The sequence below is a fragment of the Arachis ipaensis genome, chromosome B5, assembly GCF_059453495.1.
Source record: "Arachis ipaensis isolate K30076 ecotype BB chromosome B5, ASM5945349v1, whole genome shotgun sequence".
Lineage (NCBI taxonomy): Eukaryota > Viridiplantae > Streptophyta > Magnoliopsida > Fabales > Fabaceae > Arachis > Arachis ipaensis.
In genome coordinates, this window is record NC_142440.1 from 27,228,747 (window position 1) to 27,255,968 (window position 27,222).

Sequence of the window (27,222 nt, forward strand, 5' to 3'; positions counted from 1 at the left end):
AAAATTAGAAAAATAAAAAATAAATAACTTCTCTAATTTTTAAAGTATCGATACCATAAAAGTGGATATAAAAAATTAAATAATATATTATTAAATTTAAAGACGGACTAAAAACTGAAATTTAGAGAACAAATAACATTTTTGGTATTAAAACTAAAAAAATATGTATTTTAAAGGGACCAAAAAATTGTCAATGAGTTATAACTCAAATGGCATAATTTTTCTATACTCGATTAAGAGGTTGCGGATTCGAGTCTCCTATCTTTGGTAAAAAAAAAAAAAAAGACCGAAAAATCTAAAGACAAGAATTAAAATAAAAACTTTTTAAATTTTATTAGATTAAAACCTTTTAATTATATTCATCTGGTTCATAGTGCGCGTGCACGCAGAAACCGTGGAACCAGAAAAGAAAGAAAGGTGGACCACAAACACATAAATGAATGTCCTCGACGTTCATTGTCACAGTTCACAGTTTATCACTTTCTCGAACGAATTAATGGCGACGCGAGTGGGAGTGAGCATAACCGCCGCAATGATCTCAGTTCAGTTCTTGGAGGTGGGATTGAACACTCTGGTGAAATCCGCCAATACCAATGGAATGAGCAACTATGTCTTCATTCTTTACTCCAACCTTCTCGCATTCTTCTTCCTTCTCCCGTCCACTTTCTTCTTTTACAGAAATGCCCCTCCTCCTCCTCCTATACCCACCTCTGTCCTCTCTAGAATTTTACTCCTTAGTTGTCTCAGGTATATATTTGGAGTAAATTAAATTGCTCTTTCGTGTTTGGACTAAGTACTAATTTCGTCTTTAACGTTTTCGATGCAGTACTACGGTGCAGACCCTGATGTACACCGGTATTGGATACAGTTCTCCTACTCTGGCCTCTGCCATGGTGGATCTTATCCCTGCTTTCACTTTCATTATTGCCATTTTCTCCAGGTAATTCTCGCCACTAATCACAATTTTTGTGTTTTTTTTTTGTTGTCATTTAAATCTTGTAACTTATCTTTGCTAATTGCTTGAGTTAAACGAAAATATATAAACATGTGTATTGAAACAATTGAAGTAGTTTTATTTGCATAGCTTAGTTCAGTTCAGTTCGGTGGCAGAGAAAAAAACTCATTTGAACTAGACGGTTTAATTTATGTATTGAGCACACAAATAATGCTAAATAATTATTAGTGAAACGGGCTTATTAACCTACTCTTTTATTTATTAAATGTATATAAGAATAATAAAATGTGAAATTAGTTAAATTAGTATTCAAATATTATAAAGAACAAAATCCATTTTATGCATATTAAAAAAAAAAACTATGCATTAAACTTCTCCCAATTCTTATTATAATAGTAGAAACTTAAAGATTTACTTAATTTTAGATTATTGTAGACTGCACTCGATCATCATGTCATATTTTTTTAAATACTTGATGAGTGATGAGACCTCTAAACACACTCATGCCTTTACTTCCAAGCAACTACAACCACCATCCATCGATAACTTGTAAAATTGATTTGAGATTGTAGATGACTCTCTTGGTCAACTAATTTCATTATTTTATGATTGAATTCCCTGTTTATTTTTTCCTTAATATAAACATATTTAATTTAATCATTACATGAGAAGAAATTAAAGAAAAGAAATTTGGACTTAATAATTAACATAATGATGTGGGCTTGCAAGCAGGATGGAAAATCTGAATATGAAACGACATAGCAGCTATGCAAAAATTATTGGGACAGTGGTTTCCATTGCAGGGGCATTAATCGTTACCTTATATAAAGGGTTGCCAATAACATTAAGTGGTACTAGTGGTTCCTTGCCAAATAAAATTGGAACTAATTATCTCTCAGCAGAAGCAAACTCAAACTGGATTCTAGGTGGTTTTCTTCTTGCAACTGCTAGCTTTTGCCTTTCAATCTTGATTGTTGTTCAGGTAACTAAGCAAATTGCTATCATCTAATTATATTATCCTATTTAAATGGTGGACGTTAAAGTCAATGATGATGACTCGTCTGGAGCAATTTGCAATTATATAACACTAGCTCATGTTACTATTATTAATTGAAGAAGTTTTCATGGAAAACAGAAATTCTTAAAGTCAGTAGTTTTTAGCAATTTTGACCAGCATTTAGCTAGTATAAATATTGAATTATTTTCAACAAATAAATTTTACTAATTCATATATGCAAACTATGTAGGAGCAAATTATATTAACTTATGTGTACAAACTCGGATAAATATGGTTATAAACTAATTAGGGGTGGCAATGGGTAAGGTAGGGTAGAGTTTGGATCCAACACTAACCCTACCTGCGGGTTGAAAATATCTCAACTCTAACCATACCCGTTCTTAATCCTCGGGTTACCAAAAAGATGCAACATTATTATATTGTCATCCCTACAAACTATATGTTTCTTGTGTGCAAATTTTTGTAAATATAGATGTAAATTATTGATAGTCAAGGGCTAATTCTAAATGATAATATTTGCTGGCTATAGTATTACTGTATAAAAAATATACAAAATTTATGTTTTAAATATATTTATTATACATCTATTAAAGTGAAATATTTTTAGAAACTTTTACTAATAGTAATCTTTGCCTTTATGACACATATTAGCTAAGTTCTTTAGTTAAATCTAAATTATACGGGTTTAATTGTGATTTATTCACAACGTGTAAAATTTTTTTCTAAATGTTGAATTAGTACATCATCACTAGATCAATGTATCTAAATACAAATGATATATTATGTACTCGTATTTAGATTTATTGATCTAATTAAGAATGCATTCAATTTTTTAGGATGGCAGATAGATAAAAACAAATTAATAGGATAAACCAAAGTTACATGGATGCTCAATCTTCAAGAATGTACATATGCAGTGTCTAAATTTTGCAATCTGGGAATTTTAGTCACTTTATCAAACTTTATGCCAATCCAACCATTAGATAATTGTTTAGGCGTCTTATAAGTTTTAGGATGAACCAATGCACATGCACTAGATTCTGTATTATGTGTTGGGAGATTTCCCCCTTTTTCTTAAAGTATACAAAGAAAGATAGCTAATTGGTTGGACTAATTAAGAATATATGACAGAAATTTAAACGAAAAGTTTAAAACTATATATAAAAAATTAAAATTCGAGAATCTTACTAAACCACGCTTTGAAAATTTGAAAACTAAAGAACAATAAAGTTCGCATTATATTATAGGATAAATAGAAAACTGCCCTTGTGAATGGCTGTGTTTGCAGTACTTTAGAATAAGTATTATTTTATTTGGCTTTAATAATTTTGCAGACATGGATTATCAAGGATTATCCTGAAGAATTTGTAGTAACAACCACAGCTTGCGGTTTTGTTGTAGTCCTATCCGCCATAGTAGCCTTGTTTGCAGAGCATAATAAAAAAGCTTGGATACTTAAGCCTGATATGGAATTGGTATCCATATTTTATTCGGTAAGTACAAATTGAAAAAAGTTTAGGGGGATATTTGTAAATACTTTTAAGAAACTATGTCACTATTAATCTATATATATATAATGGTTGGTTTATAGGCAATTTTTGTGGTATCAATACGAAGCGTGGTGACAACATGGGCATGCCGTAAGAAAGGGCCAGTGTATGTGGCCATGTTCAATCCTTTAGCAATGGTCGTTGCTATTGCTATGGGTATAACATTTCTTGGTGACACTCTTTATCTTGGAAGGTATATACTCTCTCTCTTAATTTTTAGTTAGGACTATATATATATATATAAATCATCTTGAACAGTGAATTTACTTAATTAATTAATTACTGCTATATATTTTGGGCAGCGTGATTGGTGCTGTTGCAATAGCTATAGGATTCTATTCTGTGATGTGGGCAATGGCTCAAGAGGAAAATATGGTAAAAAACAATCAATTTGTTCCATCTTCAACAGCACCTCTGTTGCCCAGAAAGAGCACGGATTGTACATAAATATTCTTCAATTTATATTTGTAATAATTCTCACACGTTTTTTTTTTCGATATATATTAGGAATACTGTTTTGTATACGATCATTTGTGAATAAGCATATATTTCTTTATTATTAATTGCATCGTGAAATTTATATCTCATTTACTCATAAAAGAATGTATGATATACAGATTTAGAAACGATATTATAGTGATACTATATTTTTATCCGAAATTACATTACGAGAATATAAATCTTTTAAAATTACGTCAATTTTATTTTGATATTATAGATTATAGGACAAAAAATTTTATAGAATCAAACTACTATTACAAAAAAGATCGTAGGGGACAAAAATCTCCATCAGCTAAGAAGACCAGCGTTTCCGTAGATAAAAAATCAAATAATAAAATTTTTAGTTATTATTTTCATGTGAAAGAATTTGATTTATTACTAATAATTAATTTTAATATTTGTTATCTAAAATTTGAAACGATTTAATTTGTATACTTTGGATTAGGTGTTAAGTTGTTGCACAAATATAAATAATTAATTTTTATGCTTGTTATTTAAAAATAATATTTTTCTCTCTATATATATAAAAATATAATTAGCTATTAGCATAAAAAAAATATATTGATATTTATAAAATTAACTCAAAATTAATTTTTTTTAAACAAGTGAATTTTGATTTAACTTTTAATGATAATATTAATATTCTCTCTAAATTATATTTAATAAATATTTGAAAGAAGAGAAATGAAAATATTTTTTAGAAAAATAAGTAATAAAAATTTAAAACTAAATGAAAAAACTAAAAAAAATTTTATATAACAATAATATTTTTTATTTGAATTATATTATTTTATTAATTTTATTTTTTGTAGAACAAAAAGATAGAAAAAATAGAGAATGAGAGAAAAGAGAGAAAGATAAAGATGAAGACTGAAAGAGGGAGTTTGTTAATTTTAAAAGAAAAATTTATTTTAATTATAATAAAAAATATCGGGAGACACATTTTGATTTGTCAAATCACTAATATAAAATATAAATTATAAATTATATATAGAGTGGAAAGAATAGAGAGAAATAGAAAAAAGGAGAGAGATAGATGAGAAAATTTAGGAATGGAGTTTATTAATTTTAGAAAAAAATATTTTCTCTTAATTTAATAAGAGAATGTTATGTGATACATTTGGTTATTAAATTAGATAATAATATATAAATATATAATAAATTATATATAGAGTGAGAAGAGTAGAGAGAAATAGAAAAAAGAGAGAGATAGATGAGATAATTTAGGAAGGGGGTTTATTAATTTTGGAAAGAAATATTTTTTCTCAAGTTTAATAAGAGTGTCATGTGACACATTTTGTTATTAAATTAGATAGTCATATATAATATCATATAGGGCAATTTACAAGATTGCTTGGAGAGGCTTTCTTTTAGCATGAGACATATTGTCAATAATTTACAAGATTGCTATGGGTTTATTGATCCGTTGGTGTTAAAAATCCGAGATATCATGTCTTGGAAATGGCGTGCTGATCTTCGGTTGATCTTGAGAGATGCAAATACAGTAGCAGACATCATGGCAAAGATTGCAATGAGGACTATTTCTTCCCAAGTGGAGCTTCCATTGCCTTGGAAGGAGTTTGAGAGTAGTATTCAGCGGGACTGCCTTTCTTAAGCAGTTTCTTGTTTTTTTTTTTTTTTCTTTCTTAGTTTTTGTTTATTTTCTTTTAAGTCACCAAAAAAAATATAGGGCAATTTACTGTTTTAAATAATCTGGCCATCAATATTACCAGAATACATATTTTGCAAAATGGATACCGAAATGCATATTTTTCATAAACTATGTAAACTGTGACAGGAGTATCGCGATTTACAAAATGCACGTAATCCGCCACAGGGGTGTCACGGATTACGTTGGTACAAAAACATCACATAATTCGCTACAGGGTATCGCGGTTTATACTTTAATGTGGACTTAATTCATTTTTCATAGGATGAGTTTTTGAATAAAAGTTTAACTTGCAATTTTTATGTACTACGCAACATAAATTTCTGCTTTGATTTAATTGAAATTAGTCTATTATACTCATAAAATTATTAACAAAATTACAACACGTTATACTTACTCATAGAACCGAAATTAGTCATATTAGTAAAAATATATGGTAAATCTAAAAAATATATATATTGATATTATTTTTTTAATGATTATCTCTATACTTTAAAATAACTATCAATTATACATGTATATAAAGATAAAACAAGAAACAAATACTATGATATTTCGGTTTAATTAACGAGTATAATTTATTTATATACGATTAGAAATATAATAATAATAATAATAATAATATAATAATAATAATAATAATAATAATAATAATAATAAAATTATTTTTTATCATCCTATTTTTTTGTAACTAAAAATCAAATACAAAAGATTTTTATAAAAATGACATCTTATTTAATATTATTTAATTTTTTATATATATATTTAAGTTAAAGCAAAGAAGGTAAAAATATATAATGAAAATTTTGTCATGAATAAAAAACGAGTTTTATTTTGAGATGATTGCCAAGTAGTATCGAATATATTCTTATTACTAACTACATAAAATTAACTAGCTTATGATTTTAATTCTCTTATTTTTGCTATAAATTAAAACTAGGGTTAAGTTACTCAAATAAAATGGTTCAAATTAATATTATCATATTACAACTTTCTCAAATTCAAAATACAATTGCAATTTTTTACATATTTATATAAACTGTTGCTGTGAAATGCATAAACCACTATAAGTAGTAGTAATTGATGTGAGATTTATCTTTAACCATTCTTAATAAAATAAAAGGAGGATTTATTAAATAGATAGAAATTGTATTCAAAATTTTTATTCAATCTACACTAAAATATAAATAAATATAATTTAAATTATAAAACTTTTAAAATTTAAAAAGTAATACCAAATATGCTATATAAGTATACTGTATTAATAAGTATTGTCCACTTAAATTCAGTTTTTAGATAAATAAAATTTAAATCATAAAACTTTTAAAATTTAAAAAATCAATACTTATTGAATATTAAAAAGTTTGGTATTAATTTTTTAAATTTTAAAAGTTTTATGATTTAAATTTTATTTATCTAAAAACTGAATTTAAGTAGACAATACTTATTAATACAGTGTACTCATATAGCATATTTGGTATTACTTTTTAAATTTTAAAAATTTTATAATTTAAATTATATTTATTTATATTTTAGTGTATATCGAATGAAAATTTTGAATACAATTCTTATCTATGTTGCGCCATACATAAAAATTGCAAGTTAAACTTTCATCCAAAAACTAATCCTCCATAAAAAATGAACTAAATCCACGCTAAAGCATAAACCGCGACATACGTGTAGCGGATTATGTGATGTTTTTTTACAACATAATCCGTGACACCCTTGTAGCGGATTACGTGCATTTTATAAACCGCGATACCCCTGTCGTGGTTTACATAGTTTATAGAAAAAGTACATTTCGGTATCTACTTTGCAAAATGTGTATTCTGGTAATATTGATGACCAGTTTATTTAAAACAATAAATTGCTCTATCATATAATATACAATATAGCTATATTTTAATTTTAATTTCAATATTTTAATTTTAATTTTAATACAATTAAAAAATATTATGTTACACATTTTGATTGTCAAATTTGTAATTAGTCATTGATATTGATTAAACTTTAGATTTTAAATTAGTCATTTTAACACGTTTTCAATGATTAAACTTTAGATTTTAAATCATAAAAACTTTATTACCATGTCATATCAATATCTTTGTCATGATCATTATTATCATAAAATAATTTTTTGATACAAAATTTAATAAAATAAATTTTATTTTAATCTAGAAGCAAACACAATTTTACAATAAGGATATATATATATATATATATATTTTAAAAATGTTAGTGGGAGCACTTGCTCCACAAACTCAAAGATAGATTTATTTCTGATTTTAAGTGGAGTCGATCATTAAGAGTTATTAAATAATTTGATAAATTTAACTAAATTATCATTTAATAATTTTAACTATTAACTTCATATGAAATAAGATATATTTATTTTTGATTTTATGTGAAGTTGATAGTTAAGAGTTATTAAATAATTTGACAAATTTAATTAAATTATCATTTAACAATTTTCAACTATCAACTTCACATGAAATACCTGAATATTTTACTTTAATTAAAAGCTTAAAACTATTCATGAATTATGGCATTTATTTATTTATATGGCATATATAGTCGCAATCAACGCGAATTGCGCCGTGCAAACCATAATAACTGGAGTCATAGTCACATAGAGAAGTTCCCTTCTTAAGAAGCAAGGCAAAAGGTGTCTTTTTCGTCACGTATAGCCTATCAAGAAGAATAAGTAGTGTGATTAAGACTAAACAAAATTAAACAAACCAAGCAAGAGACAGAAAGAATGGTGAACAAAAATGTGCTCCCATTTGTGGGAATGGTGATGGTTGTTATGTCACAGAGTGGGGGAATGGTGATAAACAAAGCCGCTATGAGTGATGGAATGAATAAGTATGTCATGCTTCTCTATTCTTACGTCATCTCCACCTTCCTGCTCCTCCCCTTTCCAATCCTTCACTACTTCAGGTTCTTTAACAATTTCTTATTAATTAATCAATTCCTTCCTTAATTATATATATGAATTAGCATTTTCTACGGTCTTTTAATTTTCTTAATTTTCTTTTTTTTTTTCCTTAGCAGATCTGATGAGCGTACTACTACGCTCACGTTCTCCTCACTATGGAGCTTCTTTTTGCTTGGTTTGATTGGGTTGGTATTTGTATATGTTAATCTTACCAAAAAAGGAAACCATTTAATTACAATTTATTACATTCTACGTACATATACATATACACAAATTTGGTCCCATTGATTTCTATTATTGTTTTAACGGTGCAGATGCTCAGGGCAGATATTGAGTTATGTTGGCATAGAACTTAGCTCACCGACTCTTGCTTCCGCCATGCTTAACCTCATACCTGCTTTCACTTTTCTACTAGCTCTTATTTTCAGGTACCGTGTATTCTTATCTTCTCGGATTGTTTTTTTTTTGGGCTCCACAACTTTTATTAGTGTAATTTTATTGGTACCTAGTTCTATGTTATTTTGAACATTATTCCTGCTGGTTGCATTAGATTCTTGAAAAATTCCCGTGTAAGTAATTATTTGTGGTACAATCTCATAAAAAAGTAAATATTCATTCTTAAATGATGAATATATTTTAAGTAACATTAACAAGACATATTTTGTAATTAGTATACCAAAAAATTATACGTCAAGAATATTTTTAGACGAGGAATGCTAGAGAGCCATCAGAATTTATTATTTTTGAGCATCAATTACTCACTAATGTTTAAAAGTATAAGATAAAGTATGTTGTTGAATTATTAAACTAAAAGAATTAGACTAAATAAATTGAGTTGATAACTAAGTGTTGGTAAAAAATAATAAATTCTGATGGCTCATAGGAAGGATGGTAGTATTGTATTGTAAGTAATTGTAACTAAAAATGATTGAATGGTTTAGGATGGAAGAAGCATGTTGGAGAGATTTGAGGACTCAAGCTAAAGTGTTAGGCACTGCAGTGTCAATTGGAGGAGCATTTGTTGTGATATTTTTCAAGGGTCCAGCAATCTTGAATAATACACAGTCCACCACACTCTCACTTCAATTTTCACAGCAAGTGAATTGGATCTTAGGAGGATTCTTCTGTGCTTGTGATTCTTTCTTAGGTGCCCTTTGGTATATTTATCAGGTTAATTAATTAGTACACAAACAACACTACTCAATTATGTAGTATATATGTTACTTTTATTTTACTTAATTACATTGACACACATGATAATAATGATATGGTTACAGACTTCAATTGCAAAGAAATGCCCTGAATTAATGGTGATGGTGTTCTTCCAGAGCTTATTTTCAACGTTGGAGTGTGCATTATTTGCGTTGTTTGCAGTTAGAGATGCAGAGGCATGGTTGCTCAAGCTTCATACAGGTTGGCTTGCCATGCTATATCAGGTAACAAACAATCTCACACCCAAAACGTGATTTTTGTAAAAAATGAGCTCCTAAATCAGTTACTGTATATTTATGTATAACTACATATACTGTTTAATTTATTTTTAATGTGTATTTTGTATTCTAATATATATTTTATTCAAGTAGCTGATTTGGTGACTGAATTTTTGTACACACTTAAGATGGTTGTTGGTGTAATGTGTATAGGGAATAGGCGCAAACGTGATACGGTTCATCTTATTGACATGGTGCGTGAGAAGAGCAGGGCCTCTGTTTTGCTCCATGTTTAAGCCAGTGGGAATCATCTTCACTGTTTTCATGGGTGCAATCTTCTTGGGGGATCATTTTTACCTTGGAAGGTAGCTAAATTCAAATTCAAATTCAAGTATTTTTAAAAATACTATTCGTACACCAAAATCAGCCATTAAAATTACTAGACTAATTTATTTGTGTATAAATAAATATATATAATTTAATTTATTTTCGATATATAGTTGTATTTCAATATATATTTTACACTATTGATTAACTTTAATGGCTGATTTTAGTGTACACATAATATAGTTGAATATTTTTTATCTGATCTCTTTCTTAAGTGAATTCCAACATGTATCTGTGCAGTTTGGTTGGTGCGGTTATAATTGTAGTAGGGTTTTATGTTGTGATGTGGGGAAAGGCCGCTCAAGAGGACAAGGTTGACATTCACTACTTGGAATCAGCATCTTGTAATAATAATGTTCCCCTCTTGCAAAAAAACACCGCGTAGTAATAACTAGTGGAAATCCATCAACATCTTATTATGCTGTCGAAGCGGAATCGCATCGAAATTTAAAAAATGATGAAGCTAGTGTTGATATGGATATTAAGAGATTCGATGTATACAATTTTTTATGGTACTCTTATTACGTTTTGGAGAAGAAAAATACTGAAATGTGTAAATGTAATTTTTTTTTTTTGAAACGATATAATCTTAATGGATTACGAGTTTAGAATCAACTATACCATTTACAAAAATACTATATTCACACTAAATATCAGTTATAATATATTTGTGTATAAATATATATTGTTTAACTTATTTTTAATATATATTTTATATTTTAATATATGTTTTATATAATTAGCTAATTTAATAGTTAATTTTTAGTGTATATAAAATATTTTTTATATCATTTATATTCAAATTGTTTAGCTTCAATTAATTTGATCATTGGTTTATTAATAGAAGATACTTAACCAAAAATAAAGAAACGAAAGGAAAAGGATTTATTGATAAATACTTTATTTCTACATCACTATATGTATAAAGTAAGATTTCTCATTTCTTCATTTAATAAAAAATTAAAATTAGACTCATAGCATTTTTTAAGGAAGCCACTTATATAAAGACACAAAAAATATCTTTTTTTTAAAGATGTGTACACATATCATAATATGATTGTACATCTTTATTAAACCGGTTAATAAGCTATTTTTTAATAAATAAGAGCAAAATCGGTTTATTATAACAAAAATAATAAATTCAATTGTCCTTATTATAATTATTAGATCCGGTTTGTTCCGATCAATTTACACAATAGAAATTGAATTATATTTAAATTTTTTGATAAAAAGACAAATATATCCTTGATTTTTATTTTGCAGATATTTAAATCCCTAATAATTTAAAAATACAATTAAGTCCCTATAAAAAAAATTCTAACCCTACTTCCTTATCCCTGCCCAAGCCCAAATTCAAGCCTAACGGTAAAATAATTTGTAGCCTTCTGGATCGTGGTTTAAGGTTTGGCTCTCTGACAGGGATATTGTTGGAAAATAAAAGAACAAGGCACACACACTCACGAAGAATATAAAATGAAGAGAAATGTATTAAATGTATTTATGTGTTGTTATTTATGAAATGATTACATATGTATTTATACTTTTCTTTGACGTCTAAACTTAATACATCCTAATAAACAAATGGTTTAAATTAAAACTAAATATAGACAACTTACTCAAACTGTGGTTTCTATTCATTCTTAAATTTTAACCATCAAGTTTATTTTTAACATTCTCCCTTAAACTTGATAATTTTCCGACTCCAATCATAATCCTTAACTTTTTGAGAAGCATCATATTTAAGAGGTTTTGTGAAAATGTCAGCAACTTGATCAAGTGATTTCACATACTGAACCTCCACATGCATGTTCTCAATACATTGTCGAATGAAATGATACTTTGTTTCTATGTGCTTGCTTCTGTCATGAAACAGTGGATTCTTTGCTAGGGCAATCGCTGACTTATTGTCCATCATGATCTTGGTGGATTCAGCTTGCTCAAAATGAAGTTCCTTCAGTAGTATCTTCAGCCAAATTGCATGACATGCACAGGCAGTGGCAGCAACATATTCAGCTTCACAAGTTGAAAGAGTGACTATAGGTTGTTTCTTTGAACACCAAGAAATTGCATTATTTCCTAAAAAGAAAACAAAGCCAGTAGTACTCTTCCTGTCGTCAATATCCCCAGCATAATCACTATCACAATTGTCCATTAATTTGAATTCATCTAAAGTTGAATAAAACATGCCATACTCAAGAGTGCCTCTAAGATAGCGAAGATTTCTGTTGGCTGCCTTCATATAGGTTTCTGTTGAATTCTCCATGTAACGACTAATTAACCCAACTGAAAATAAAATGTCAGGTCTAGTACAGGTCAAATACCTTAAACTCCCTACGAGACTTCTGAATAATGTTCGATCAACTTTTCTTACACCTTTCTCTTTGGAAAGTTTGACTCCACACTCCATAGGTGTATTGGTAGGATTGCAGTCTAGCATGTTGAGTTTCTTCAATAGCTCTCTTGCATAAGCCTGTTGTGAGATGAAAATTCCATCCTGCATTTGTTTCACTTCAATTCCCAAATAATAAGACATTAGTCCCATATCACTCAACTCAAATTCTTGAGCCATTACCTTCTTAAATTCTTCAAACATTATTTGATTATTTTCTATGAATATAAGGTCATCCATATAGACACAAACAAATAACAAATTTTCTCTTTCCTCTTTCGCATAGAGTGCATATTCATGAATGCACCTAGTGAAACCATTATCTTAAAAATACGTATCAAGACGATCATTCCAAGCTCTTGGAGCTTGCTTCAGTCCATATAAGGCCTTTTTAAGCCTTAAAACTTTATCTTCACAACCCTCAACAAAAAAAACCCAAAGGTTGTTCAATATAAACTTCTTCCAGAAGATTACCATTCAGAAAAGCAGACTTCACATCCATTTGGTGGATTTTCCAGTTATTCTGTGCTGCAAGTGACAACAATAGCCTTATTGTCTCCAAGCGAGCAACTGGAGCAAACACCTCATCATAATCTATTCCTTGCTTCTGCTTATACCCTTTTGTAACGAGTCTTGCCTTATACCTTTCTACATCACCTTTAGAGTTCTTCTTAACTCTGTAAACCTATTTGACTCCAATAGCCTGATGACCACTTGGAAGTGATGCAAGTTCCCAAGTGTTGTTCTTCTCAATTGCTTGAATTTCTTCCTCCAGAGCTTGTATCAATTTCTCATCTTTGACAGCTTCTTTAAAACTTAAAGGCTCATCATTGGAGAGTAAATACAATAAATTTTCATCCTCTAGCCTTTCTGTTTGCTTATAGAGATCAAAGAGACTTCGATATCTATGAGGGCCTTCGCTTGAACTAGAGGATGGAGAAGACGATGATGATGCTAGTGGGGTTAATGCTGGTGTTGAAGGATCGATTTCGCCTTGCACTTCTTGCATCGGGGCTTCTTTTTCCTCAAAGTAAGGCAGAAAATCATAAGTGACTTCATTTTGTGTACTCCAGTCCCACTTTGCATTTTCTTCAAACTCAACATCTCTGCTTATTATTACTTTATTATTAATGGGATTGAAGAATTTGTAGCCTTTAGTATTCTCCTCATAACCAATAAATACAAGCTTTTAACTCCTATCATCAAGCTTCGATCTTTCTTGCTCAGGAATTTGGACATATGTAATAGATCCAAATACTCTTAAATGTGATACATTAGGCTTCAAACTACTCCATGCTTCTTAAGGTGTTATATCTCTCAAACTCTTGGTAGGTGAGCGGTTTGAGAGATAAACTGCACATGCAACTGCTTCTCCCCATAACTCTTTTGGTAATGACTTACTTTTTAACATCGTTCTTGCCATATTTAGAATTGTCTTATTCTTTCTTTCAGCAACCCCATTTTGTTGAGGTGATCTAGGAAGAGGTAGGGGATGTCGAATACCATGATTTTCACAAAACATCTTGAATTTATTTGAAGTGAATTCTCCACCTCTGTCAGTTCTGAGAGCTTTTATCTCATAGCCACCTTCTTTTTCAACGAGGGCTTTAAACTTCTTGAATGCTTCAAATGCTTCACTCTTTTGCTTCAAGAAATAAACCCATATTTTTCTTGAATAATCATCAATGAAAATAAAAAAATATGCGCTCTTACCAAGTGACAAAGGCTTCATAGGTCCACAAACATCCGCGTGGATAAGCTGAAGTGGCTTGGTAGCTCTTGATTTGGACTGCTTTGGAAAACTCTTTCTTGAATGTTTTCCAAGTAAACAAGCTTCACATAATTGATGAGGATGATCAATTGTTAAAATTCCTTTTACCATCTTCTTTGTTCCTAATTCTTTGAGCCCACCAAAATTTAAATGTCCATATCTCATATGATAAATCCATGGTAGATCTTCAATACATGACTTCAAACATATAGCTCCACCGCTTCTCATGTTTAACAAGAACATACGATTTTTTGTCATAGAAACCTTAGCAATAAGATTTTCATTTTTATCTCTAAGCCAAAGATAACAATCTTCCATGACTATCTTGTAACCATTCTCCATAAGTTACCCAATACTCAAGATATTATTCTTCATCTTTGGGATGTAATAAACATTGATAAGAATCTTATGACTTCCATTCTTTAGCTCGAATAGAATCGTCCCTTTGTCATTGATCTCTGTTTTTGATTCATCACTGGTACGCGAAATCGTGGTTACACTTTAATTATGTAAAATTCATTGCTCTTTCTTTCCAGGGCAATGGCTCCAAAAACATGATGCCAATACCATGGTTCACAATTCCGTGTAACTGACCAGCAAGTGCACTGGGTCGTCCAAGTAATACCTTACGTGAGTAAGGGTCGAATCCCACGGAGATTGTTGGTATGAAGCAAGCTATGGTCACCTTGTAAATCTCAGTCAGGCAGATATAAAGTGATAATGGAGTTTTCGAAATTAATAATAAAATAGGGATAAGAAACACTTATGTAAATCGTTGGTGAGAGTTTCAGATAAGCGTACAGAGATGCTTTTGTCCCTCTGAATCTCTGCTTTCCTGCTGTCTTCATCCAATCAGTCTTACTCCTTTCCATGGCTGGCTTTATGTAATGCATCCCATTGTCAATGGCTACTTTCGGTCATCTCTCGGGAAAATGATCCAATGCCCTGTCACGGCATGGCTAATCGTCTGGAGGCATCACCCTTGTCAATGGTTACATCCTATCCTCTCAGTGAACAATATGCTAACATCCTCTGTCACAGCACGGCTATTCATCTGTCAGTTCTCGATTATGTCGGAATAAAATCCATTGATTCTTTTGCGTTCTGTCACTACGCCCAACAATCGCGAGTTTGAAGCTCGTCACAGTCATTCAATCATTGAATCCTACTCGGAATACCACAGACAAGGTTTAGACTTTCCGGATTCTCTTGAATGCCGCCATCATTCTAGCTTACACCACGAAGATCCTGATTAAGGGATCCAAGAGATATTCATTCTAGCTTGTTGCATGTAGAACGGAAGTGTTTGTCAGGCACGCGTTCATAAGGGAGAAGGATGATGAGCGTCACATAATCATCACCTTCATCACGTTCTTGGGTGCGAATGGATATCTTAGAAGCGAAATAAGATGAATTGAATAGAAAACAGTAGTACTTTGCATTAATCTTTGAGGAACAGCAGAGCTCCACACCTTAATCTATGGAGTGTAGAAACTCTACCGTATGAAAATACATAAGTGAAGGTCCAGGCATGGCCGAGATGGCCAGCCCTCAAACGTGATCTAAGATAGCATACAACTGATCAAAGATATTCAAAAAGACTAGTAAAAGGTCCTATCTATAATAAACTAGCTACTAGGGTTTACATGAGTAAGTAATTGATGCATAAATCCACTTCCGGGGCCCACTTGGTGTGTGCTTGGGCTGAGCTTTGAGTGTTACATGTGCAGAGGTCATTTGTGGAGTTGAACGTCAGGTTTTGATCCATTTCTGGCGTTCAACTCTGGTTTTGGATCCTTTTCTGGCGCTGGACGCCAGATTTGGGCAGAGAGCTGGCGTTGAACGCCAGTTTACGTCATCTATTCTTGGCCAAAGTATGGACTATTATATATTGCTGGAAAGCTCTGGATGTCTACTTTCCAACGCAATTGAAAGCGCGCCATTTTGAGTTCTATAACTCCAGAAAATCCATTTTGAGTGCAGGGAGGTCAGAATCCAACAGCATCAGCAGTCCTTCTTCAACCTCTGAATCTGATTTTTGCTCAAGTCCCTCAATTTCAGCCAGAAAATACCTGAAATCACAGAAAAACACACAAACTCATAGTAAAGTCTAGAAATGTAAATTTAACATAAAAACTAATGAAAACATCCCTAAAAGTAACTAGATCCTACTAAAAACATACTAAAAACAATGCCAAAAAGCGTATAAATTATCCGCTCATCACAACACCAAACTTAAATTGTTGCTTGTCCCCAAGCAACTAAAAATCAAATAGGATAAAAAGAAGAGAATATACTATAAATTCCAAACTATCAATGAAACATAGCTGCAATCATATGAGCGGGACTTATAGCTTTTTGCCTCTTGAATAGTTTTGGCATCTCACTTTATCCATTGAGGTTCAGAATGATTGGCATCTATAGGAACTCAGAGTTCAGATAGTGTTATTGATTCTCCTAGTTCAGTATGATGATTCTTGAACACAGCTTCTTTATGAGTCTTGGCCGTGGCCCTAAGCACTTTGTTTTCCAGTATTACCACCGGATACATAAATGCCACAGACACATAACTGGGTGAACCTTTTCAGATTGTGACTCAGCTTTGCTAGAGTCCCCAATTAGAGGTGTCCAGGGTTCTTAAGCACACTCTTTTTTTTTGCTTTGGACCTTGACTTTAACCGCTCAGTCTCAAGTTTTCACTTGACACCTACACGCCACAAGCACATGGTTAGGGACAGCTTGGTTTAGCCGCTTAGACCAGGATTTTATTCCTTTAGGTCCTCCTATCCACTGATGCTCAAAGCCTTGGGATCCTTTTTATTTGCCCTTGCCTTTTGGTTTTAAGGGTTATTGGCTTTTTACTCTTGCCTCTTGGTTTTAAGAGCTTTTGGCTTTTTCTGCTTGCTTTTTCTTTTTCTTTCTATTTTTTTTTCACCTATTTTTTTCTGCAAGCTTTGTTCTTTGCTGCTTTTTCTTGCTTCAAGAATCATTTTTATGATTTTTCAGATTATCAAATAACATGTCTCCTTGTCATCATTCTTTCAAGAGCCAACATATTTAACATTCTTAAACAACAACTTCAAAAGACATATGCACTGTTCAAGCATACATTCAGAAAACAAGAAGCATTGTCACCACATCAATATAATTAAGCTAAGTTCAAGGATAAATTCAAAACTCATGTACTTCTTGTTCTTTTGAATTAAAACATTTTTTTTAAGAAAGGTGATGGATTCATAGGACATTCATATCTTTAAGACAAAGTTACTAACAACTAATGATCATGTAATGAAGACACAAACATAGATAAGCACATATCATAGAGAAAACAAAAAACAGAAGAAATAAGAACAAGGAATGAATCCACCTTAGTGATGGTGGCGTTTCCTTCTTGAGGAACCAATGATGTCCTTGAGCTCTTCTATGTCTCTTCCTTGTCTTTGTTGCTCCTCCCTCATTGCTCTTTGATCTTCTCTTATTTCATGAAGTATGATGGAGTGCTCTTGATGTTCCACCCTTAGTTGTCCCATATTGGAACTCAATTCTCCTAGGGAGGTGTTGATTTGCTCCCAATAGTTTTGTGGAGGAAAGTGCATTTGAGGCATCTCCGGGATCTCATGGTGATGAACTTCATACGCCTCTTGAGCTCCATGAATGGGCTCTCTTGCTTGCTCCATCTTTTTCTTAGTGATGGGCTTGTCCTCTTTGATGAGGATATCTTCCTCTATGTCAATCCCAGCCGAATTGCATAGGTGGTAGATGAGGTGAGGAAAGGCTAACCTTGCCATAGTGGAGGACTTGTCAGCCACCTTGTAGAGTTCTTGAGGTATAATCTCATGAACTTCCACCTCTTCTCCAATCATGATGCTATGAATCATGATGGCCCGGTCTATAGTAACTTCAGACCGGTTGCTAGTGGGAATGATTGAGCATTGAATGAACTCCAACCATCCTCTAGCTACAGGCTTATGGTCCAGTCTTCTTAGTTGAACCGGGTTGCCTTTGGAGTCAAGCTTCCATTGAGCTCCTTCCACACATATGTCCATAAGGACTTGGTCCAACCTTTGATTAAAGTTGACCCTTCTAGTGTAGGGGCGTTCATCTCCTTGCATCATAGGCAAGTTAAATGCCAACCTCACATTTTCCGGACTAAAATCTAAGTATTTCCCCCGAACCATTGTAACATAGTTCTTTGGATCCGGGTTCTTACTTTGATCATGGTTCTTGGTGATCCATGCATTGGCATAGAACTCTTGAACCATTAGGATGCCGACTTGTTGGATGGGGTTTGTTAGAACTTCCCAACCTCTTCTTTGAATCTCATGTCGGATCTCCGGATACTCATTTCTTTTGAGTTTGAAAGGGACCTCAGGGATCACCTTCTTCTTGGCCACAACATCATAGAAGTGGTCTTGATGGGCTTTGGAGATGAACTTTTCCATCTCCCATGACTCGGAGGTGGAAGCTTTTGTCTTCCCTTTCCCCTTTCTAGAGGATTCTCCGGTCTTAGGTGCCATCAATGGTAATGGAAAAACAAAAAGCTTATGCTTTTACCACACCAAACTTAGAATTTTGCTCGCCCTCGAGCAATAAAGAAAAAATAGTTGGAGAAGAAGAAGAAATGGAGGAGAGGGAGAGAGGGAAGTGTTTCGGCCAAGAAGGGTGTAGAGGGGTGTTGTTGTGTGAATTTGATGAAGAATGGAGGGCTTTATATAGGGAAGGGAGGGGGGGTATTGGTTCGGCCATATGGGTGGGTTTGGGTGGGAAATTGGTTTTGAATTTTGAAGGTAGGTGGAGTTTATGAGGTAGGTTTATTGGGAAGAGTGGGTGGATGTGAGTGGTGAAGGTTTAATAGGGAAGAGGGATGGAGGTGATAGGTGAAGGATTTTGGGGAAGAGTGTTTATTGGGAAGAGAGGATGATTGAGAAGAGAGAAGAGAGTGAGTGGAGGTAGGTGGGGATCCTGTGGGGTCCACAGATCTTGAGGTGTTCAAGGATTTACATCCCTGTACCCATTAGGCATGTAAAAATGCCCTTGCACACAACTCTGGGCGTTCAGCGCCAGGTTGGTGCCCATTTTGGGCGTTCAGCGCCAGAACCATGCTCTGTTCTGGCGCTGAACGCCAGACAGATGCTCCTCCAGGGTGTGATTTTTTCTTCTGCTGTTTTTGATTCCGTTTTCAATTTTTATATTTATTTTGTGACTCCACATGATCATGAACCTATAAAGACATATAACTAATAAAAATATTGTTAGATAAATAAAAATTAGGTTGTCTCCCAACAAGCGCTTCTTTAATGTCAATAGCTTGACAGTGGGCTCTCATGGAGCCTCACAGATGTTCAGAGCATTGTTGAGACTTTCCAACACCAAACTTAGAGTTTGGATATGGGAGTTCAACACCAAACTTAGAGTTTGGTTGTGGCCTCCCAACACCAAACTTAGAGTTTGACTGTGGGGGCTTTGGTTGACTCTGCTTTGAGAGAAGCTTTTTCTGCTTCCTCTCCATGGATGCAGAGAGAGATCCTTGAGTTGTAAACACAAGGTTGTCCTTATTTAATTGAAGAATTAATTCTCCTCTGTCCACATCAATCACAGCTCTTGCTGTGGCTAGGAAAGGTCTTCCTAGGATGATGGATTCATCCTCTTCCTTTCCAATATCCAGGACTATGAAATCAGTAGGGATGTAAAGGCCTTCAACCTTCATTAACACGTCCTCTACTTGTCCATAAGCATGTTTTCTTGAATTATCTGCCATCTCCAATGAGATTCTAGCAGCTTGTACCCCATAGATTCCCAGTTTCTCTATTACAGAGAGGGGCATGAGGTTTATCCCTGAACCAAGGTCACACAGAGCCTTAAAGATCATGGTGCCTATGGTACAAGGTATTATGAACTTTCCAGAATCCTGTCTCTTCTGAGGCAATGTCAGTTGATCCAGATCACTTAGTTCATTGATGAACAAGGGAGGTTCAACTTCCCAAGTATCAATGCCAAATAATTTGGCATTCAGTTTCATGATTGCACCAAGGAACTTGGCAGTTTGCTCTTCAGTAACATCCTCATTCTCTTCAGAAGAGGAATACTCATCAGAGCTCATGAATGGCATAAGGAGGTTCAATGGGATCTCTATGGTCTCTAGATGAGCCTCAGAGTCCTTTGGTTCCTCAGAGGGAAGCTCCTTATTGATCACTGGACGTCCCAGGAGGTCTTCCTCCTTGGGATTCACGTCCTCCCCTTCCCTTACAGGTTCGGCCATGGCGCTTATGTCAATGGCCTTGCACTCTCCTTTTGGATTCTCTTATGTATTACTTGGGAGAGTACTAGGAGGGATTTCAGTGATCCTTTTACTCAGCTGGCCCACTTGTGCTTCCAAATTTCTAATGGAAGACCTTGTTTCATTCATGAAACTTACAGTGGCCTTAGATAGATCAGAGACTAGATTTGCTAAATTAGAAGCATTTTGTTCAGAGTTCTCTGTCTGTTGCTGAGTGGATGATGGAAAAGGTTTACTATTGTTAAACCTGTTTCTTCCACCATTATTAAAGCCTTGTTGAGGCTTTTGATCCTTCCATGAGAAATTGGGGTGATTTCTCCATGATGAGTTATAGGTGTTTCCATAAGGTTCACCTAAGTAATTTACCTCTGCTATTGCAGGGTTCTCAGGATCATAAGCTTCTTCTGCATAAGAAGCCTCTTGAGTACTGTTGGATGCAGCTTGCATTCCATTCAGACTCTGAGAAATCATATTGACTTGCTGAGTCAATAATTTGTTCTGAGCCAATATGGCATTCAGAGTATCAACCTCAAGAACTCCCTTCTTCATAGGCGTCCCATTGTTCACAGGATTCCTTTCAGAAGTGTACATGAACTGGTTATTAGCAACCATTTCAATGAGTTCTTGAGCTTCTGCAGGCGTTTTCTTTAGGTGAATGGATCCACCTGCAGAGGTATCCAATGACATCTTTGATAGCTCAGATAAACCATCATAGAATATATCTAGGATGGTCCATTCTGAAAGCATGTCAGAAGGACGCTTTTTGGTCAACTGTTTGTATCTTTCCCAAGCTTCATAGAGGGATTCACCTTCTTTCTGTCTGAAGGTTTGAACATCAGCTCTAAGCTTGCTCAGATTTTGAGGAGGAAAGTACTTGGCTAAGAAAGCCGTGACCAGCTTATCCCAAGAGTTCAGGCTGTCTTTAGGTTGAGAGTCCAACCATAATCTAGCTCTGTCTCTTACAGCAAAAGGGAAAAGCATGAGCCTGTAGACTTCAGGATCTACTCCATTAGTCTTAACAGTATCACAGATCTGCAAGAATTCAGTTAAGAACTGAAAAGGATCTTCAGATGGAAGTCCATGAAACTTGCAGTTCTGCTGCATCAGAGAAACTAGCTGAGGTTTCAGCTCAAAGTTGTTTGCTCCAATGGCAGGAATGGAGATGCTTCTTCCATGTAAATTGGAATTAGGTACAGTAAAGTCACCAAGCATCTTCCTTACATTATTATTATTTTCAGCTGACATCTCCTCTTCTTGTTCGAAAATTGCTGAAAGGTTATCTCTGGATTGTTGTATTTTAGCTTCTCTTAGTTTCCTTTTTAGAGTCCTTTCAGGTTCTGGATCTGCTTCCACAAGAATGTTCTTGTCCTTGCTCCTGCTCATATGACAAAGAAGAGGGCACAGAAAAATAATAATAATAGAAATCCTTTATACCACAGTATAGGGATTCCTTTGTGAGTGAAAGAAAAGAGGGAGATAAGGAATGTAATGTAATGGAAGAAACACAACTGTGAGGAGGGTTGAGATGTGAGATGAGATGTTAGTAAATGAATAAATAAATAGAATAAGATGGGAGAGAGAGAATTTCCGAAAATAATTTTTAAAAAAGAGTTAGTGTTTTTCGAAAATAGTTTTTGAAAAAGGTTAGTATTTTTCGAAAAAAAAAATTTTAAAAATCAAAAGTAAAAATAATTAGTTAATAAAAAAGAAATTTTTGAAAAAGAGGGAAGATATTTTCGAAAATTAGAGAGAGAAAGAGAGAGAGTTAGTTAGGTAGTTTTGAAAAAGTTAAGAAACAAACAAAAAGTTAGTTAGTTAGTTGAAACAAATTTTGGAAAGAAGTTAGGAAGTTAGAAAAGATATTTTGAAATCATATTTTTGAAAAAGGTAAGATAAGAAGATATTTTTGAAAAGATATGATTGAAATTAGTTTTGAAAAAGATTTGATTTTCTTAAAATCACAATTAATGACTTGATTCACAAGAAATCACAAGATATGATTCTAAAACTTAAAGTTTGAATCTTTCTTAACAAGCAAGTAACAAACTTCAAATTTTTGAATCAAAACATTAATTGATTATGTTATTTCGAAAATTTGATATAAAAATAAGAAAAATATTTTTGAAAAATATTTTTAGAATTTTCGAAAATAACTAAGAATTTTGAAAAAGATTTTATTTTTGAAAAAGATTTTGAAAAAGATAAGATTTTCAAATTGAAAATTTGATTTGACTCATAAGAAACAACTTGATTTTAAAAATTTTTGAAAAAGTCAACTCAAATTTTCGAATTTGATGAGAGAGAAAGGGAAAGATATTTTTTTGATTTTTTTGAATTTTTATGAAAACATGAAAATGATGCAATGCATGAAGTTTTTAGATCAAAACATGAATGTATGCAAGAATGCTATGAATGTCAAGATGAACACCAAGAACATTATGAATGTCAAGATGAACATCAAAGACACAATTTTGAAAAATCTTTAATGCAAAGAAAACATGCAATACACCAAACTTAGAATTCTTTAATGCTTAGACACTAAGAATTCAAGAATGCATATGAAAAATAAGAAAAGACACAAAACATGCAAATGCAAAGATCAAACAAGAAGACTTACCAAGAACAACTTGAAGATCATGAAGAACACTATGAATGCATGAAATTTTCGAAAAATGCAAGATGCACATGCAATTGACACCAAACTTATAACATGACACATGACTCAAACAAGAAACACAAAAAATATTTTTGATTTTTATGATTTTCTAAATTTTTTTTTATTTTATATTTTTCGAAAATTATTTAGAAAAAAGAAAAATAAGGATTCCAAAATTTTTTAATATGAATTCCAGGAATCTTATGCTCTTTGGTCTAAAGCTCCAATCAAAGGGTCAGGCATGGCTTAATAGCCAGCCAAGCTTTAGTATGTAAATTACATCCATTGAGGTGATTAGTTGAAGACCAATCCCAAAGCAATTTGGGTATGGCTTTACAGCCAGATAGGATTCAACATGTTCATGAAATACTAGAATTCATTCTTAAAAATTCTGAAGAAAAATATATTTTTGAAAACATTTTTTTTTCGAAAACAGAGGAGAAATTTTTGAAAGATTTTTGAAAAATTTTTGAAAATAAAACAAAAAGAAAATTACCTAATCTGAGTAACAAGATGAACCGTCAGTTGTCCAAACTCAAACAATCCCCGGCAACGGCGCCAAAAACTTGGTACGCGGAATCGTGATTACACTTTAATTATGTAAAATTCATTGCTCTTTCTTTCCATGGCAATGGCTCCAAAAACATGATGCCAATACCATGGTTCACAATTCCGTGTAACTGACCAGCAAGTGCACTGGGTCGTCCAAGTAATACCTTACGTGAGTAAGGGTCGAATCCCACGGAGATTGTTGGTATGAAGCAAGCTATGGTCACCTTGTAAATCTCAATCAGGCAGATATAAAGTGATAATGGAGTTTTCGAAATTAATAATAAAATAGGGATAAGAAACACTTATGTAAATCGTTGGTGAGAGTTTCAGATAAGTGTACAGAGATGCTTTTGTCCCTCTGAATCTCTGCTTTCCTGCTGTCTTCATCCAATCAGTCTTACTCCTTTCCATGGCTGGCTTTATGTAATGCATCCCATTGTCAATGGCTACTTTCGGTCATCTCTCGGGAAAATGATCCAATGCCCTGTCACGGCATGGCTAATCGTCTGGAGGCATCACCCTTGTCAATGGTTGCATCCTATCCTCTCAGTGAACAATATGCTAACATGCTCTGTCACAGCACGGCTATTCATCTGTCGGTTCTCGATCATGTCGGAATAGAATCCATTGATTCTTTTGCGTTCTGTCACTACGCCCAACAATCGCGAGTTTGAAGCTCGTCACAGTCATTCAATCATTGAATCCTACTCGGAATACCACAGACAAGGTTTAGACTTTCCGGATTCTCTTGAATGCCGCCATCATTATAGCTTACACCACGAAGATCCTGATTAAGGGATCCAAGAGATATTCATTCTAGCTTGTTGCATGTAGAACGGAAGTGTTTGTCAGGCACGCGTTCATAAGGGAGAAGGATGATGAGCGTCACATAATCATCACCTTCATCACGTTCTTGGGTGCGAATGGATATCTTAGAAGCGAAATAAGATGAATTGAATAGAAAACAGTAGTACTTTGCATTAATCTTTGAGGAACAGCAGAGCTCCACACCTTAATCTATGGAGTGTAGAAACTCTACCGTATGAAAATACATAAGTGAAGGTCCAGGCATGGCCGAGATGTCCAGCCCTCAAACGTGATCTAAGATAGCATACAACTGATCAAAGATATTCAAAAAGACTAGTAAAAGGTCCTATTTATAATAAACTAGCTACTAGGGTTTACATGAGTAAGTAATTGATGCATAAATCCACTTCCGGGGCCCACTTGGTGTGTGCTTGGGCTGAGCTTTGAGTGTTACACGTGCAGAGGTCATTTGTGGAGTTGAACGCCAGGTTTTGATCCATTTCTGGCGTTCAACTCTGGTTTTGGATCCTTTTCTGGCGCTGGACGCCAGATTTGGGCAGAGAGCTGGCGTTGAACGCCAGTTTACATCATCTATTCTTGGCCAAAGTATGGACTATTATATATTGCGGGAAAGCTCTGGATGTCTACTTTCCAACGCAATTGAAAGCGTGCCATTTTGAGTTCTATAACTCCAGAAAATCCATTTTGAGTGCAGGGAGGTCAGAATCCAACAGCATCAGCAGTCCTTCTTCAACCTCTGAATCTGATTTTTGCTCAAGTCCCTCAATTTCAGCCAGAAAATACCTGAAATCACAGAAAAACACACAAACTCATAGTAAAGTCCAGAAATGTAAATTTAACATAAAAACTAATGAAAACATCCCTAAAAGTAACTAGATCCTACTAAAAACATACTAAAAACAATGCCAAAAAGTGTATAAATTATCCGCTCATCAATCACCAAAACGCACGTGTCCTTTTACATTGGTGTCGAGTGCTATAAATTTACTCCTATCACCTGTCATATGGTTGCTAGCTCCATTGTCAAGATACCACGTACTATCTTCAGAATTTTGATCTTTCTTGAGCGTAAGGAATAATGTTGGTTCTTCAACATCTTCACTGTGCACAACAAGTTTATTTTCTTCTTCTTTGGATGTCTGACACTCCCAAGAATAATGTCCATTCTTTCCACATGAATAGCATTCAATGTGTCTTTTGTCAACTGTTCTTCCTCTTTCACGACCTCGAGAAAAATTTTGATTTCTTTTCTCTTGAGAGTAATTTTTCTCATCTCTTCCTCTTCCGTAACCACGTCCTCGTCCTCGTCCACGGCCTCAACCTCGTCCTTGTCTTCCACTTTCGTTGGTTTCTCCTCTAGCATTCCACGAAAGTGTTGCCTGCAAGACATGCTCCACACGTTCTTGCTTGCCTTTATCCATTCTTTCTTCATGGGCTCGTAAGGAACCATTCAACTAATCAATGGACATCGTATCCAAATTTTTGGACTCCTCAATGGCTACCACCACATGGTAAAATTTTGAGTTGAGAGAACGAAGGATTTTCTCAATAACACGAACATCTTCTAATTTTTCTCCAAGCCTTTTCATTTGGTGCACTACCGTCAAAACTTTGGTGAAATAATCCGAAATGAATTCAGTCTTCTTCATCATTAGAGACTCAAACTCAGCCCTTAGAGTTTGAAGATGAACCTTCTTCACCTTTTCAACTCCTATGACGAAATTTTGAAGAGTATCCCAAGCTTTCTTTGCATTGGTTATATCAGCAATCTTCTCAAACATATCATCATCCAAGCCTTGATGAATGATAGTAAGTGCACATTGATCTTTCTTTCTTTTATTTTCTAATTCTTCCTTCTGAGCTTCTGTTAGCTTGTCCACATTCTCTGGTTCTACATAGCCTTTCTCAACCATCTCCCATACTCCTTGAGCACCGAGAATTGCTTTCATTCGGGCTGCCCAATTGTCATAATTGAGCTTAGATAATTGTGGGTATTGAAAAGATAAAGTAGTTCCTTTTGACGAAGACATTTTATAAGTGGCTCTGATACCACTTTGTTGGAAAATAAAAGAACAAGGCACATACACTCACGAAGAATATAAAATGAAGAGGAATGTATTGAATGTATTTGTGTGTTGTTATTTATAAAATGATTACATATGTATTTATACTTTTCTTTCATGTCTAAACTTAATACATCCTGATGGTTTATCAGTGTCTAAGAGAAGGGGGGTTGAATCTTAGCCCCTTTTTCTTTCAATAAGACTTGCTGGCCTTTTAGAACACTTGAGGAGATATTTC

The 27,222-nt window shown here is 33.4% G+C and overlaps 2 protein-coding genes and 1 pseudogene across 3 annotated transcripts; 2 read left to right on the forward strand and 1 right to left on the reverse strand.

The window, feature by feature from the left end:
* Positions 1-381: 381 nt before the first annotated feature.
* LOC107643386 (WAT1-related protein At3g28050) lies at positions 382-4,086 on the forward strand. The gene is made up of 6 exons (XM_016347016.3): positions 382-747; positions 827-940; positions 1,688-1,937; positions 3,308-3,466; positions 3,565-3,716; positions 3,826-4,086. Exons 1-6 carry the CDS (start codon positions 437-439, stop codon positions 3,968-3,970), a joined length of 1,131 nt encoding a protein of 376 aa, XP_016202502.1. The 5' UTR covers positions 382-436; the 3' UTR covers positions 3,971-4,086.
* Positions 4,087-8,290: 4,204 nt separating this feature from the next.
* LOC107643387 (WAT1-related protein At5g40240) lies at positions 8,291-11,063 on the forward strand. Of its 2 annotated transcripts, none has more exons than XM_016347018.3 (7): positions 8,291-8,633; positions 8,748-8,816; positions 8,946-9,059; positions 9,573-9,801; positions 9,909-10,067; positions 10,275-10,426; positions 10,689-11,063. In XM_016347018.3, the coding sequence occupies exons 1-7, from the start codon at positions 8,452-8,454 to the stop codon at positions 10,831-10,833; spliced, it is 1,050 nt and encodes a 349-aa protein (XP_016202504.1). In that variant the 5' UTR covers positions 8,291-8,451; the 3' UTR covers positions 10,834-11,063. The 2 variants fall into 2 exon arrangements, with proteins under 2 accessions (XP_016202504.1, XP_016202503.1); XM_016347017.3 differs by having other exon boundaries at positions 8,376-8,633; positions 8,745-8,816.
* Positions 11,064-25,853: 14,790 nt separating this feature from the next.
* Positions 25,854-26,951, reverse strand: LOC148563676 (uncharacterized; annotated as a pseudogene).
* Between the last annotated feature and the right edge of the window lie 271 nt (positions 26,952-27,222).